This window comes from Melospiza georgiana, chromosome 1 (genome assembly GCF_028018845.1).
Source record: "Melospiza georgiana isolate bMelGeo1 chromosome 1, bMelGeo1.pri, whole genome shotgun sequence".
NCBI classification, from domain to species: Eukaryota; Metazoa; Chordata; class Aves; order Passeriformes; family Passerellidae; genus Melospiza; species Melospiza georgiana.
Window position 1 is genome coordinate 14,204,641 of NC_080430.1, and position 15,991 is coordinate 14,220,631.

The window sequence follows — 15,991 nt, forward strand, 5'->3', positions numbered from 1 at the left end:
GTTCTGATCTCAGCATCTGTTCCTGACATTATCCAGATGCTATAATTTTGGGGCCTTTGAAAACATGACTTTTCTGATTCTGTTTTTCTCTGAAACCCAGTAACCTCAAGCACAGATATGATCATGAAAGTGTTAATCTCATTGTTAAACAATACAGTTGTTTTGGAAAGGACACTTTTGACCACAAGAGTTTGTGCAATTGCTGGTATGTGCTGAATGTAAATTAATTCATTGTGCCTGGGATAAGGTTACTTTTGTGTAGCTGTGGCTAGATGGAGCTGTCAGAATGCGTAACACAGTTTGATTTATGTGCAAAGGCTGCACGTGTTAGACTTTGCTAGTATGTGCTATTCATTTCACCTACTCTGGGGTTCATTGGTGATACCCTTTTGCTGTTTTAGCATAGGTGATATAATGTTTGGTAATTATTTTGGAAAGTAGAGAAATCATCTGGGATACAACAATTAAGCACAGAGACTTAAATACGGTTTGCTTTCAGTGAGGGGCAACATTGTCCTAAAGCAAGGACGTCTGAAACAGTAATGAATGCATAAATGATTCTGATTAAATGTGCATTTTTTTGTTTTAGTGTGGGCAAAGTTCTTTTAATAAGTGAATGGTCCCCAGTGAGGCAGGTAATGTAAAAGTGGTCTTGCACATGAGAAAAGGTGACCCCTAATGAAAAGTATAAAAACTATTCTCTTTAGAAGCTATGCTGTTTCTCATTTTCAGTCTTTGCCTTTTAATAATAATTGCTAAGATGTTTTAATTAAAAGCAGATCTGGGAGGTATTATCTGCTTCCTCTGTTTAGTCCTTTTAAATGTTAATCACTTTTGGCAGCATAATTTACCCAGCTACCTGTGTTACCCTTATGCGATGTATCTGCTTTGTGTGGCACCAAAATACAAACTGCACCCCAAAAAGGCTTTCTAAAAAATTCATACAATTGCAAAGATTAAATGTGGCAGGAGAAATACAAAGAAAGAAGAATTAAATGAAGATTTAATGAGACATTCAGAAAAGCTATTTCAAGATGGCTGGAGCTTCCCAAGAAATTATTCTTTTGCAAGAGGTAACCAGATTGCATTCACTTCTGTTTCTGCTGAAGGACATTTAGAGAGCACTGGAAGGTAGGAGGCAGGATTGGAGGCAGCCTTGGAGCTTATGGGCAGTTTCTATCAAGCAGAATTGCTAGGTGCACACAGAAGAACATGAAAGAAAAAAACTGAGAAAAGAAAAACGGTCTTGCCTCCCCCCCACAAAAAGGCAACATTTGTAATTCTAGAAATTAAAGGACAGTATAAATTCATCAGAATAATTTATTTGTCTGTAGGCTCTAAGTAAATAATCTTTTGCTGTGTAAGTCAAACAGCTTGTTTTGTGTGATGTTTTTGAATGGAGACTTCAGCAATCAGATTCCACACACTCTTTAACCTTGTGCAAAATGTAATGAAAAACAGAGTTACTACTGAATATACTGTTTTGCCAGCTCGACAAAAGATGTTAAATTCTGCATATTTTTGCATAATAAAGATGAGTGTTGACAGTGTAATGATCCATTTGGCACAGATAAAATCATGAATGATTTTAATAACCTTACAGCAGTATTTGAAGTCACTATGAAATATAGATACTTCAACCAGGGACAGGCCTGCTGGCCTGGTATGAAGTGTCAGCTGCTTTTATAACCTTAATTTTTCCAGGAGAGAAAAGAGGAGAAATATAGGCTGGATGAGCCCTGAGGAGATGGGGAACCATTAGGGGACCTACAGAATGGAAGCGATCTGGTTTGAGATTTTCAGAGCAGTCCTTGTCCACAAGTTGAAGCTGATGGGTTTTGGCAATGCTTGTGTCTCCTTCCCTAGGCTGCACTACACTTTTATTATGTGTTGAAAAATGCATTTTATGGATATGGGGTGAGTCAAGGTAAAATCTAAGAATGATAGTCTGGTCCCAAGTGTGGTAGCTTGGAATGATTGTGCATACAATGGTAATTTCTCTTTTGTGTATTTCTTATTTTTTTTAACACGTTTTTTGTATTCATCCAGGGGATGTAGTTGCATTATTCCCAGTTGCACGGTGATTTAGGGAATTAATTTTCAAAATCAGTTCCTGTAAATAAGTCTGGAGTCTTTCAAGCTTTCACAAAAAATAATTTAGGAGTATAATTCTGTCAAAAGTCTCTATTTATGTTCCTGTTTCTTTGGTTACAATGCACTACATCCCTATTTAAAGAAGGAGCAGTGCAAGGTGGAGGCTTCAGCTACAAGTAGTCAAGAATCACAAACTGAGGTGAAATTATTGTTAAAGTAATAGCAGAGGTGTCCTTTACTGGTCATTCCTGCATTTCAAAGAGGGAAAAGCACTTGACTACCAGTGAATATGTTTTCATGATGGGTGTGATGATATTAACTGGCTAGTTTCCTTCTGGGGTTTTCCCATCTTACTCTCTTATTTCTTCCTGCATTTTTTCCCTGTTTGTGTTCATAAGGACTTAAGAGGACAGATTTGAAAAGTTACCAGGTGGCTTTTAAAAGCAGTGTATCAGAAATACCCGGGCATCTGATTTCTAGTATTTTTGTGGGGAGAAAACACATGGGATGCCCTTCCACAACTTTATCTGCCAGAATATTATTGAAAAAGCAGCCCTAGGTCATTTTGAAAATGGTTTTGGCATTGGGAACCCAGGTTTTAGTCAATGTCCCTGGGGCTGTGCTAAGTCATTAAACCTGGTATTTTGTGGGAAATAAGTTAGTGTGTGGTAGATGGAAATCCACCTGGATATGGGTGAACCAGGCATTTTGAAATCCATACAGAGATCTCTGTAATCTTCTTAGTAGTAGGAAACCTAAAGGTGTTTAGGAAGATCCTCTACTTTTCTGGTCTACCAAATGGTATCTAAGGAGTGTGTTTTGGTTAAGAGCAGAGCTCTGTGTTTGGCACAGGTTCATAATTGTGGTGAGTCAAGATCCAGAGTCTGGGGATTGCCACAGGATGGGACAACCTCCATGGATCTCCTGGCATTTAAAATCAGCCCAGTGCTGTTGGACAGCTACCTTCTTAATTTTGTAAGGATAGCTCTAATGTAAGTTAAGTTGCAATGTTTTCACTATTATTACATGTTAAAATAATAAAAACTGTTAGTCATGAGGGAACAAGGAGTCATTTGCATTTAGGATACTTTAGAACCTTATTTAAAGAAGGAAGGCAAGAACTATTGTCTAATGTGCTGGTTATTTTTGTCATTATATGCGAAATGAAGGATACAGTTATTGTTGTCTTAAATGTCAGAGTTAAATGATTCTCTGTTTTTTTTTTTTTTTTTTTTTTTTTTTTTTAATCTACATAATGAAGTTACTTAAAAAAAGCACCATATCTCATTGTTTTTCAGACCTCTGAAAAGTTTGGGGGGTGGGGAGGGGATGTGTTATACAAAAGGCAAAAGGCACACAGTTTTACCTTTTGAACAGACCTTGACGTTTATTTAAAATAAGCCTAATTTAATCGGTATTGTATTGCACGCTGAAGATAATTTAGGCTAGTGTCAAGGACAAGTGTTATCTATTCCTTTGTTGTAGTGAGGTATTGAAATAATGAGTGGAACAGAAGGGAATCAGAAAATGTTTGAAGTTTTTCATCTGTGTCTCTAGATGGGTATTTTTAATCACATTCTCCTGGCTTTTGCATGCAAATTAAACTGAACAGCACACACTATATAAAATGAAGAGCTGTATTTTGCAAAATCTATTTTCTTGAACTTTAATAAGCTTGCGAAGATTGTCCTATGCTTTAACTAACTAGTTACCTTTTTGTACCTCAGCTGAAATGAAAATCTTAGAATTTAATGCTGCTGTTTTGATCCTGTAGCAGAGGAATGGAAAGCCTGGCCCTTTTATTTGGAGGTTTTTGAAACCATTCTTTCTTGGTACTCAATGACTGCAGCTCCCAATGACAGATGAGACAACTGTTAAGATTTAATACATTTTTATTTCAGCAATATATCTTGCTGTGTGACACCAGCCCCTCTAATAACCCAGTGTCTGGATTACTTACTGCATAGCGTCACTGCTTAACTGCTGACCTCTGTGGCAGGAATAAAACACTGAACTCCTGCACGGTCTGAGCTTTTGACTTGGAAATCTGCAGACCTGCAGAGTCATCCCATACCATGAGCTCAGCTGCATGAAGTACAGTCAGGGTATCCTTTAGAGCCTTATCCTGTAAAAAGCCAGACTTTCATAGTGAGCTCTAAAAGTGTGAAATTGTCGTGAAAGTAATACTAACATCCTTGTCCTCAGTGTGGTTCGCATGTGCTCGTTTGTGCTGAGGAGTCAAAAATGGAGGAGATGAAATTGGCTTATTCACATGCTCAGATGTGCCCCAGCTACTTCCCAAGCACAGCACTCTCTCTTCTGAAACCGTGTTTTCTTCATGCACCACTTTAAAGCCAGGATGGATATAATTTTTTTCGGTTTCCTTTCAAAATGAGCTAAGGAGATACCGTGGTAAATCACACATTGTGATAATTTTGCAGAGTATGTCCTTAGCCTTGAACAAGAGGACTGTTGGTACAAAAGGATTTTGGAAAAAATATTTTCTGTATAAATTGAGGATTTAAGAAAATAACAGGGCAGCATACACAGGAAAGTATTATATATGCTTTCAAAGGAAGGGTTTGTGAAGAAACAACCCATTTAAAAAATACCATGATAAAAACCTCGTGATAGAAAATCTCTCCTATGTAGGACTGAGATATTTTCTCCAGCTGTTCTCATAGCCCAAACAGGCATGGATTTAAGCATTTTTGTACCTGTGATATGGAGGGCTTGTTACAATTGTGGGAAGCAAACTTCTCTCTAAGCACAGTATCTTAATTTTTGCTGAGAAGCGCAAAGCAAAAACAAAATTGTTTAAAAGAGATTGGGATGATGTTCTCTCTACTTGCACTCTTACTCATAGTTGTGCTTTTAGTTGGAAGCTGGACGTGTTGTTACCTCATAATCTCAACCAGAGCAGTTGTGCAGTGAGATGTGTCTGCAGCATTTCTCATGTTTGGGCTCCCATGGCTGAGTCCATCCCTGGGTGGATCAGGGTGCAGTGATGGCCCTGCAGCCCTTTCAGCAGGGTTTGGCCTGGCACTGTGGGTACCAGGGCTGATGGATGTGTTCACTGGAAGGCTGGGATCAGGGGCTGATTGCAGGAGCTTTTGTAGCTTTCCTTAGCATGGTTCCAGTTAATAGCAAAAATTCAGCATTCAAAGCATGATTTAAAGTAACAAACTGCATTTTCTAGAGCTATTTCTGGCCAGGTGAGCATGCCCAGTTTCTGCTGAACAGAAACTCATCTCCTCCTGCCTGTTCTGTCAGCCTCATGACATGTGGGTGTTTCAGCATTTCTGGGGTGTCTGTCTGTCAGAGCTGAGCTGTGTGGATGTCTTTAGATGTTAGCTGTTCATGAAGGCCAAGATCCGGCCCTGGTGTTGGACTTGCTGTGTCCATGCAGTAGGTTTAGCCAGGTGAGCATGTCAGAAGGGCTTTGCAGGATAATCTGTGTGTGCTCTGTCTGTCCTGGTGTCTGTCTGTGTGGGCTGGTGGTTCAGCTCTCAGACAGTGCATGGGATATAGAAGTGGTGTCTGGTACAGTCAGGGGGTGAGGTTGTGGAGAAGCAAATCCAGCCAAGCAAGCAGGCAGCTCAGTGTCAGCTACTGCTAATAGTCCTTGTAATAATTCTAACTCTGTTCAGTTATTGTCTCATTTCTTTGTCTAAGCCTCAGCCTGATTTACACCATGGAGTTCAGGTCAAGAGCAACTCAGACAGAATATACACACATCACAAATTACTTTTCCAGGGTCCCTAAATCACATTTGCTTTTAGGCTGTTGCTCAGCAGGAAGGGGGAGAAGAGAAAAAATGTTTTAAATATGCATAATATGAAATTAGTATTTTAAATATTTTAGCATTTTAAATATATTTGAAATATTTGTAATAGCATGAGATCTTGCAGGATAGTATCTAAAACTGCATTTAATTCCTACTGGGAGAGGATTAGATTGCAATTTAATATTGATTCTAGAATTTCTCAGATCAAAGTGCCATGGGAAATGAATAATCTAAAGCTATGTTTTAATAAAAAGCTTGTATATTTACTTCAGAATCATTTCTTAGATATGAAGAATCATGAAAGTGGAAGATTTTAAAACTATCTGTAAAATTAAAGTGTCCTTCAAATCAACAGATGAGTTTTGATTTTGCAGATATGATTTAACTTGGTGTGTTATGTTGAGCTTTGAAAGTGAGGTGTGCTTACTTAGTCAGCAGATTTGAGAAGGACTTTCACTGAGACCTGTGATGTATTTTCCAGCAGTGGTTATTTTATCTCATGGGTTTTTGAGGAGGTGGATTATGTTCAGGATAGATACATGCAGAGTCCTGGATGTGGGCTGGAAGAACCCCTCTCAGCAGTGTGGGTGGGAGGCTGCCTCTTTTAGGGACAGACCCAGGGGAGAACCTGAAGAATGTGGGTCAGCAGTGCCCTTGTGGTAAGGATGACCAGCTCCACCCTGGGCTATATGAGCAGATCTGCAGCCAGCAGGTTTAGGGAAGTGATGAGGCTGGGCCTGGGCTGGCAATGTGCACTCACAGCCCAGAAAGCCGCCTGTATCCTGGGCTGCATCCAAAGCCCTGTGGGCAGCAGGGGAAGGATGGATTTCTGCCCCTCTGCTCTGGTGAGGCCTGTCTGCAGGGCTGCATCCAGCTCTGCGTCCCAGCACAGGAAGGGCATTGACCTGTTGGAGTGGCACCACCAGGATGATGGAGCACTCTCCTGTGAGCAGAGGCCAAGAGAATTGGGATTGTTCAGCCTGGAGAAGAAAAGGCTTCAGGGTGACCTAATTGCAGCCTTCCAGTACCTGAAGGGATCCCACAAGAGAGGGAGAAGGATTTTCACAAGGACACGCAGTTACAGGGCAAGGGGCAATGGATTCTAACTAAGAGTAGGTTTAGATTATATTAGGAAAAAACTCTTTACTTTGAGGGTGGTCAGGCACTTGGAGGAGGTTGTCCAGAAAGTTGTGAATGCCCCATCCCTGGGAGTGTTTAGGGCCACGTTGGATGGGTCTCTAGTGAAGGATGCCCCTGCCCATGTCAGGGGGGCTGGAACTGGATGATCTCTAAGGTCCCTTTTAACCCAAATGATCCTGTGATTATTTCTCTCTGCTTCTGGGATATTTTAGGCTCCTGAATACAAGGAAGACATTGCAGTGGTGGCCCAGCCAGAGGCTGTCAGGGTGAATTAGTGGGCTGGAAGCTGTCACAGGGCAGAGGGACCTTTAGGGGGCCTCTGTGACTGTGTGGCTCCCCAAGGCACAACAGCCTTGATGTGACTGCTTTCTGTCAGGGATGGTGGAGATGGAACTGGGCTTTGCTCTGAGGTGCACAGCAGCAGTGTGAGGGACAGGAGACATGTTTTAATAAGGGAAGTTTCAACTCCATATGGGAAGAGGACCAAATGCTGGTAGAGAGCCTAAAGAGGTTGTGGACTGTCCATATCTGAGGTTATTAAAAAATGCAACGGGATGTGGCTCTGAGCAGCCTCCTCTCACTGACCCTGGTTTCATCAAGGGCTTGGACTAGTTGATTTCCAGAGGTCTTTTCCAGTTCAGGTTTTTCTATGATTCTGTATGAGCTTACACTTCTGTATAGTTCACTGAAAATGGAATACAAAGTATTAATATGATGGTGGAACATGACCCTTTAAATGTCCTTACTTTTTGAAAAATCATAACGCAGTAAAGTTATTGTGAAAAGTTCTTTGTTGGGCTCCCTGCCAGCAACTTTACTTTGAAAAGTTTTATGAAAAGCTTGTTCTAGTTTCATGGCTGAAGTGATTAATTAGGACAGGTAATGATTTTCTTGAAATTATAGAGGTTTGTTGTTTGTGCTACAGCTTATCCTAAATTGAAACAGTGCTTTCCCTTTTTCGCCTTTTAGAATGCTGGGTGATGTCTAAGTCTGTAAAGGGGACGCTCAGGTTGCACATCATATCTAGCACAGAATGACTCTTAGATGCTGCTATTTTGCTAATTGATTTTTTTTAATATATCTGTGGGCAGTAGGGTATTATTGTGGAAGTATCTATTCTGTATTATCTCTTACTAGCTCATTGAAACAGTAGTTATATTTAAATGGGTTTTCAATGAGCCATGTAGAGAAGTGAAGCTCAAGGAATAATAAGAATTTGGGTCTGCCATGGGGCTATTCAAGTCAGTTCAGTCATCAGAAAACCTAAGAATTGATTTTGTATTTAGTTTCTTTCATTTCTAAATAATAATTGGCTACTCCCTTGCTAGAGATTTTCCTGAATTTATGTGGTTTTTTTTTTTTCCTTACACTCATCTGTTCATTCTCAAGCAACTTGTGTTTTGGGATGTTATGAGAGTCTGAAGTGCCATTAGCTGAAATTTGATTTACTGCTGGGCCTTATTAAACAGCTACTCCTCAGTTCTGCATTGTAACATGGACTGAGTAATACATAGACTGCTTTGGGTAAAAGTGGTTTTTGCCAACCCTCAGGAGCTGCTAGAGAGCTGTGCTTGTATTCTCTTGCACTCTCCCTCAGCAGGGGAAGATATTTCCACTAGGCTAGTTTAGATTTTAGAGTCTTATTTGAACCATCAAAATCTATTTTTGAGGACCATAAGTTCCCTGAGTAAAGGTTCAGTTATTAAGCATAAACTGAGAGCCAGAATCCTTGGCAGAATTTGTGCCTCACCAGAGATGTGTGATTGAGCTGCTCCATCACTTTGAGCTGTCTCACAAGGTCTGTGCTCTTTGTTCTCCTGGAGCCCGAAAAATGACATCTTGTATGAAAGGCAGTTTGTCCATGCATGGCCATCCTGCAGGAGAAGCTGTGCAGCATAAATGTCAGAAGGCCATAGCAGCTGTGAAGGGGAACAGCACATCTGGAAGTTGTATGGACCAGGAGGGCAAGTGCGGAGTTCAGCCAGGGAAATCCAGACACTTCAGGTTGCTCAGCAGAGTAACTACTGAGAAACTGGCCACTGAACAGCTAGAACAAATTGGGAATGCTCTTGTAGGGATGTATCTCCAAAGTGTCCTGGTGAGGAGAAACCAGATATTTAAAATGACTCTAATAATCTAAAAAGATGAGAAATTTCAGTTTCACTCAGTGTTAAAAAGAGTGAGTAAGAAGTGTGGAACCTCTGTGAAACCCAGAGGGTATGAAAACCAGAGGATCAGTTGCTCTCTTTCTAGCAGGAGAATGGAACTGTAATCCTCACTGATATTAAATTAAATCTGAAATCATTGCTGATGCCTGCACATGAGCCAGTATCAGAATCATCAATAAATATCACTGAAGAATTAGCAAATTTTGGATGCATACATAGGAATATGCAAAATTCAAGGGGGTTTTTTTGCTAATCTTGTCATAGTGGTGGAAGAATACAGCACAAGTTTCTAGCTTTATGAATTTGTTTGGAGTGGAGGATTTCTGGTTCTGTGGTTTGGTCCTGAGGAGAGATGACCTGATCAGATCATTTGATAGTAATGAATTGGTTTATATGATAGTGATACTTAATGAAAATATAAACAGCCATTGCTGGTGGAAATAGTTTTTTAATCCAGTTAATTAACATTCAAGTGCTTAATCTAATCTATTAATTAAGACTGCATATGTGTTTACTAATTTTTAATTACTTTAGAATAGATGGAAATTGTAATAATTAATGTTGGAATGCAGACTGCTGCTGCTGTGTCAATATTAAAATAAATTAATCTTCTTGCCTTTTATTTATTTAAGTAAATGTAACCTGGTTAGCATCATGTGTTGAGTCCCAGACAGAGCAATAGAGACACTCATCCTCTCTTTTAGAAGGAACAATATGTTGGATTGTAATTAACTCAGTAAACCTGGTGTTTTAGAGGACTGAATACAGTAATAGGCTGGAATGCCTTCCCCCTACCCCAGATCCAAAGGTGCCTCAGTAAAACATTGTTTTGATATCTCAGGCTACTGTACCGTTGTAGTGCTGTTTCACAATGAACTTCCTAACCTGTGTTCCTAATGCTAATTAGATTTGGATAAGACTAACGTGGCTTGTGTTTCTTCACACTGAAAAAATGTTACAACTTGGTGTGTCTTTTAATGGAACTGAAGCCTTTTGAAGGTTTGATGCTGTCAAAACTGTGAATACCTGAAAAAAACCCGATAAGATCAAAAGCTAAGCTTGAAATAAGAAACATTCATTTTTAGATGTTCTGAAGTTATAGGTTGTAGACTGTCTGGAATAGGCAAAAAGCTGAAGGCAACTTAGAGTAGGAGATAACATATATAGAGATTTATATGCACATACCTTTTTGCATATATATAAGATCTATAAAATACTTGCAGCAAAATGCATGAAATAATATTTTTCAGTCAGCCTCAAAGGAACGGAATGTAATTGGGGAATTTATCTTGATATATGACATGTGAAGGACAAAAAGATTTGATGTTTCATAGGATTCTTAAATGCTTTGTCTTTTGTTGGAATATCTTACAGACCTTCACTTGTGGAGTAATTTATTTTCAGTTGCTGGAGATTGGTAATTAGCTTGCTATAAAACAGTAAGAGAGTTATGAGTAAAGTTTTAGAAGCATATTTTTGTAAGCATTGATATTTCACATTGTGTTAGAAAATTAAATTTCCAATACTCTTGAGCTACTGACATTTTGGTGTTGTCACGTCTCTTTTGTTTGTAGATTTCTCAAGCATAAAATAATGACTTTTATGGTAAAAACATGTTCCAGCTGTCTGCAGCTGCAGTCTGGTTTTCCTGCTGCTACCTGCCTTTCATCTAGCACTGGAGAGAGCATGGATCTTTTATCCATTACCAGTTTATTCTTTCTGTTTTTTGCATGCCTGAGCCTAAATTTTGCATTAGATATGGAATTATTGGCAGAAGTTTGCTACTCTCTGTAGTTTCAAAATGACTGGTGAAAAAGAGTAAATGCCTGAGAGTACTTTCAAGAGCTGAATTCCCAAATGGTTTCCACTTGGCCTTAGAGTTGTGTTTTAAAATTTTTTATTCATGCTTATGTAAGTTAAATTTGAGTAAAGGGACTATTATTAAAATCTTTTGGCTAAGATGTTGAAATCACTTAAGAAAAAATAAGAAAATGACCTCTGATGCCTTTCGATTACATAAAGTTTTAGCTGTATTGCTAACAGAATAAACAATTTGCAGAGACCAGCATAGGTTTAAGTTGATTTGCTCCATTTACCCTACCAATTTGGTCAGAAGAATGTAATACGTTCTTGGAAATGTCTTTCAAATATTACATTATAGATTAATTTGCAGGCTGCAGAATGCTGCTATCCATAACACTTTTTTCTCTGTCTTGAAAATTAAATTTTAGAATGAAATTTGTACAAGAGCTGGCGTTATCTCTTTCAGTATGTTACGAAAGATAAATTGGGATAAATTATTTGTTTCAAATAAGTGCACAAAATCATTTACAGTGGAAAAAATATCTCAGGTTTATCAAAAATCATCGTGATGTTTTCCTATTTTTCTTGCAATGGTGAACACAGATTTAGTAAATATTTATTAGATTACTGACTTGGCAAAGTTCTAAATGGGACTTGAGATTTCAAACTTGTCTTGGGGAAGTTGATGGCTGACAGATACAGAGTATTTCCGTAAATCTGACTAAAGAAATTTTGAAGCGATGCCCACAGCTTAAGTCATGATAATAGATGGCAGATTAATAAATGATGACTTGTTGTGATTATAACACTTCCTTGGCTTTGTGTTGTCTGTAGCTTTCAGTGTTTGTAAACATGACTTCTTCTTGAATGTTTTTATTCTGTAAAACTGTGGTTTTGCTCATGATTTGACTCTGTAATAATGATGTGTATAGAAGGATCTGAACACAAATACTGAATTCCAGTGCCCAGGCATCAATCCACACTCAGGTAGTTTTCTGCATTTCTGGGTAAGATGAAGTGGTTTCCTTGGGAAGGTGCAACCCTTGCTTTCCTGCCTTGGTGCCATTCTTTCTATGGCTCACAGTGATGAGTTTCTTGTCCCATCAGAGCTGTTGACCCTTTGTAGGATCCAATTAATGGCTGCCTTTCTTGGGCTGATGATGTTGTGATCTAGGCATTGATTGGAGTTTCTGCTGACAGACACCTCTTGCTCTTTGCTGGGAAGAAATGTTGAAATGCTGATCTGCAATGGCACTTTGATGGAGTTGAGGTCTTTTTTAACAGTAGATTAAATTGTCATTTGCAGCTCGTGGCTGTGTTTGATGAGCAAGATCCACACCATGGGGGTGATGGCACCAGCGCCAGCTCGACAGGCACGCAGAGCCCGGAGATTTTTGGCAGCGAGCTCGGCTCCAACGCGGCATCGGCCTTCCAGCCTTACCAAGCAACAAGTGAAATTGAGGTCACACCCTCAGTCCTTCGTGCAAGTGAGTAAATGCTCTCAGTATCTCCATGTGTTTTGTCTAAATTTACCGAGATGCCAAGTGCTGTTACCCATCAATGCTGCTGGGAAAAATGATTCATTATCTGTCCTTATCGAAAGCTGATCAGAGCTGAGAAACTGCATAAATGCTTCTTGCATGCCAGTAAACAAACCTGTTCTGTTTTAATAAATTATTTATAAGTTGCTTTTAGGAGCCATAAGCTCCTTCTATGCTGCCAGTTTAAAATTGTCCTCACACAGAAAATCACAGCAATATCTCCAAATGTAGGTGATGCATGGCGTAATTTTCGGTTTGCCAGTTTTGTTCCATTTAATGAACAAAGTGGTAAAAAGAAACTAAAGATATGAGCACTTTCTACTTAACCTGTCAATGTTGCTAGGTTATGCTGTCACCTTTCCATAAAAATACCTGCTAAAATAGATGCAGTTACTGTGTTGCAAAACGACACTTTGAAAAGCAGAAACTACATCCAGAAACATCCCTTTATTTTATTTTCATGTGATGAACATTTGTTGGAAAACCACGTAGTAGGAATTACTTTTTGCAGGTTCTTTGAATATTTGAGCTTATTAAGAAGAAAAATTATGGAATGTAATTTACTTTGTAATTTTCATTGTTGTTAAAAGTAGCATGCAAACAAGACAGTGTGGATAAGGCATTGTGTCCTTTTATGTGCAATGTCTATAATTTTGAACTTTTGAAATAGGGACTCCACTCCAGAAGATTCTTAGCAGAAGTTAGTATTATCAGTCTTTTGATATTTTACAGATACATTGTTTAAAACAGCCATGTGTTATTTCCAAGAGACTGATTTTGTGTAGGTGTTTTATTAATGGATAAAATCTGTGTTTAAACAGGTAAAATGCAAATGGAAAAGTGACCACTCTGTTAAGTTTTGGTGAGGGGTTTTGTACCAGAATGTTTTCTGTACTATTGAGGGAATAGCTTTTAAAAATTAGCTTACATAGAGCTGAATGTGAGTCTTTTCAAGCTGTAACTATGCTTCATTGCAACACAGAATTAAATTAGGGAAGGATTAATGGCAGAATAAAGAAGTATCCTGGAATTTCAAGACCCTTCCATTTTGCTGTCACTAGAGTATGTCACTGCTAAATGCACATCTCATTTCCATGCATAAGCCAAAAAACTGTCCTCCTTGGTTCTCAGCCTAGCAGGGGTTAGAGCAGGCAAATGCATACACATTTTCTCCTTAGTGTGATTATCTGGTATATTATAAAATTCATAAAATCATATAGCACAGATAAAACGCAGTGATTATATTGGACGCTCACTTATCTTTGGTGTCATTCTGGAAAATACATGGAGCACTGGGCTAGTTCGCTGATTGCTAAGATGACCAAAAAGGGATTTGAGACTCTTCAATCCAAGATTTTAGAAATACAGAAGACTTCTAAAACTATTGGTAAGGATTATAGCTCTTTGACGCTTTTTGTAGAAACATGCACAAATAAAGTGTGTGAAACAAGTTGTAATAAATATGTTATCAGAAATGTTCTCCTATCTATCTAATTCCTTTTTTTAAATGTTGACAGATATGTTTTTGGCTTTAAATGTTCCAAACCACAGGCTTGGAATCCCAGTGCAGTAATAGTATCCCATATTAAACATACCTATTTCAGGAATTTCATTTAAATATACATTGAAAATGGAAATGCTATCCTTATTGTTGTTCCTTTATAACTTGTGAAGTGAAGCATAGCATACAAATGGTATTCTCAGTATTTCAAATAATTATCTTCTTACTGTGTAAGTTCTATTCAGCAAATAAAACCCATCCAGTTTTGCGGTAGATGCAGATCCTGATTATTACATGTTGACAAGGTCATATATCTATTAATTGGATTGGAGATGGGATACAAAATTGCTGTAATTATTGTAATTTTCCAGCTAATTGCAGGGTTGGCGGTGAATATTTTACTTTTAACAAATGAAAAACAGTATTCCGGCTGAAATTGGTTTATAGCGTTTGAGACGTTTTGTTTTACGTCTCGGGTGCTTTTTGCTGGCGCGTGGGCTCTGCTCCGCGGCCGTTCCGCGCGGTTCCGTGCCCCGTGCTGCTGCTCACCTGCACCCTCTGCTCCCAGGCAGCAGCTCCTGCCTTGGGCTGGGCTCAAAGCCTGCTGAGATTCTCCTCTCTTTGTTCTGGTTGCCATGCTACCCCTTCTGTTTGTTTATAGATCACACCATTGCTCCTCTCCCAGCAAGGGAAAGGTTAGCTAGATCAGGTCCAGCTGGAAAAGTAATATTCATCTGGAGTCCCTCTTTTCCCATGCACAAACACAGCCTGTGCTTTGCATGTTGTGGAGGGGGTGTGTGTGTCAAATTCCATCTTCCCATATAAACAGGGAAACAAAAATGAGGCTGGCCCATACCCCTCTGTTGTTTTGCACTGTGAAAACGTAATTCATTGATACAGGCAGTTGATTTATTTATGTTTCTTATCTAGCTCTTTCTTTCTTACTGTTACCCAAGTTAAACTGCTTTTCTGTTACCCAAGTTAAACTTCGTATTGTATTTCATCACTTCAGCTGCATCTTTTTTTTAAGCATACAGTACACAAGGCATTTTTTGTGTTGTGCCTGCGTGTTTTCTGGGAAGAGGTTGGAAGCTCACTGCAGAAGATTGTTAAAGCAGACTGATGTTTATTCCCTGCTGAAATATAAACTGGAGGCGCAGGTGAAAATTGCCAAACCTAATGAGCAATTTGGCAGATAAGACAGGATGTCAGGCAGTGACAGTTCAGCAGCGGGTGCACTGCCTGTGAACCAAGTTGTTTGTTTCACAGTACTGCATTTAAATATTGTAAATAAAATCCCTTTCAGCTTCATGAGATACTGTGAAAAGGGTCATCTCTTTGTCTTGTTTTCCTTTAAAATTATTTAGCTTGTTCAAGAACTAAGACCACCCTTGGTTATTTGTCTTGGTGTGATTATGTGTAACAAGTCTCTGAATATTTCAGCAGTTACAGTGAAAAAAGAGTTTCCATCCATAACATTATTTGGAAAACATTATTAGAGAGGTAGAGAGGTTTGAAGAGCTGATGTTTTTTCCCTTAAGGGGAATAAGGGGACTTGGAAAGTCTCTTTTTTCTTCAGCTGTTAATGGAAAGGTATTGAGAAAATGAAGCCAGATTTTTCTCACATAGACACATTATTGCTGGAGACAACAAGCACAACTTTCAACAAGGAAAATGCCAGTTAGAAATAAGGAAAACCATTTTCACCTGGACAGCCAAACAAGCTTCTCAGGGAAATTGTGGCATCTCCATGTGCTTGGAGATGGACAGAACTTGACTGAACATGGCCCTGAGCAGCCTGGTCCACCTGGACCTTTCTTTGTGTGGATGGATTAAACCAAAAAGCCCCCAGAGATCCAACCTTTCTAACTCTGTGATTACAAATATAATTAATAAAATTAAACTATTTGCTTCTTGAAGCTATTGCTTGTGAAAGTGAATGATGTCCACAGTACCA

General features: G+C 39.0%; 1 protein-coding gene across 11 annotated transcripts in view; it reads left to right on the forward strand.

Annotated features, from left to right (window-relative positions):
• The window catches only part of PARD3 (par-3 family cell polarity regulator), a 442,650-nt gene that overhangs the window by 134,412 nt on the left and 292,247 nt on the right, over positions 1 to 15,991 (forward strand). For all 11 annotated transcript variants that reach the window (XM_058024007.1, XM_058024041.1, XM_058024016.1 and 8 more), the window contains exon 3: positions 12,299 to 12,479. In XM_058024007.1, coding sequence (XP_057879990.1) covers positions 12,299 to 12,479 — 181 coding nt within the window. The remainder of the gene's footprint in view (positions 1 to 12,298; positions 12,480 to 15,991) is intronic.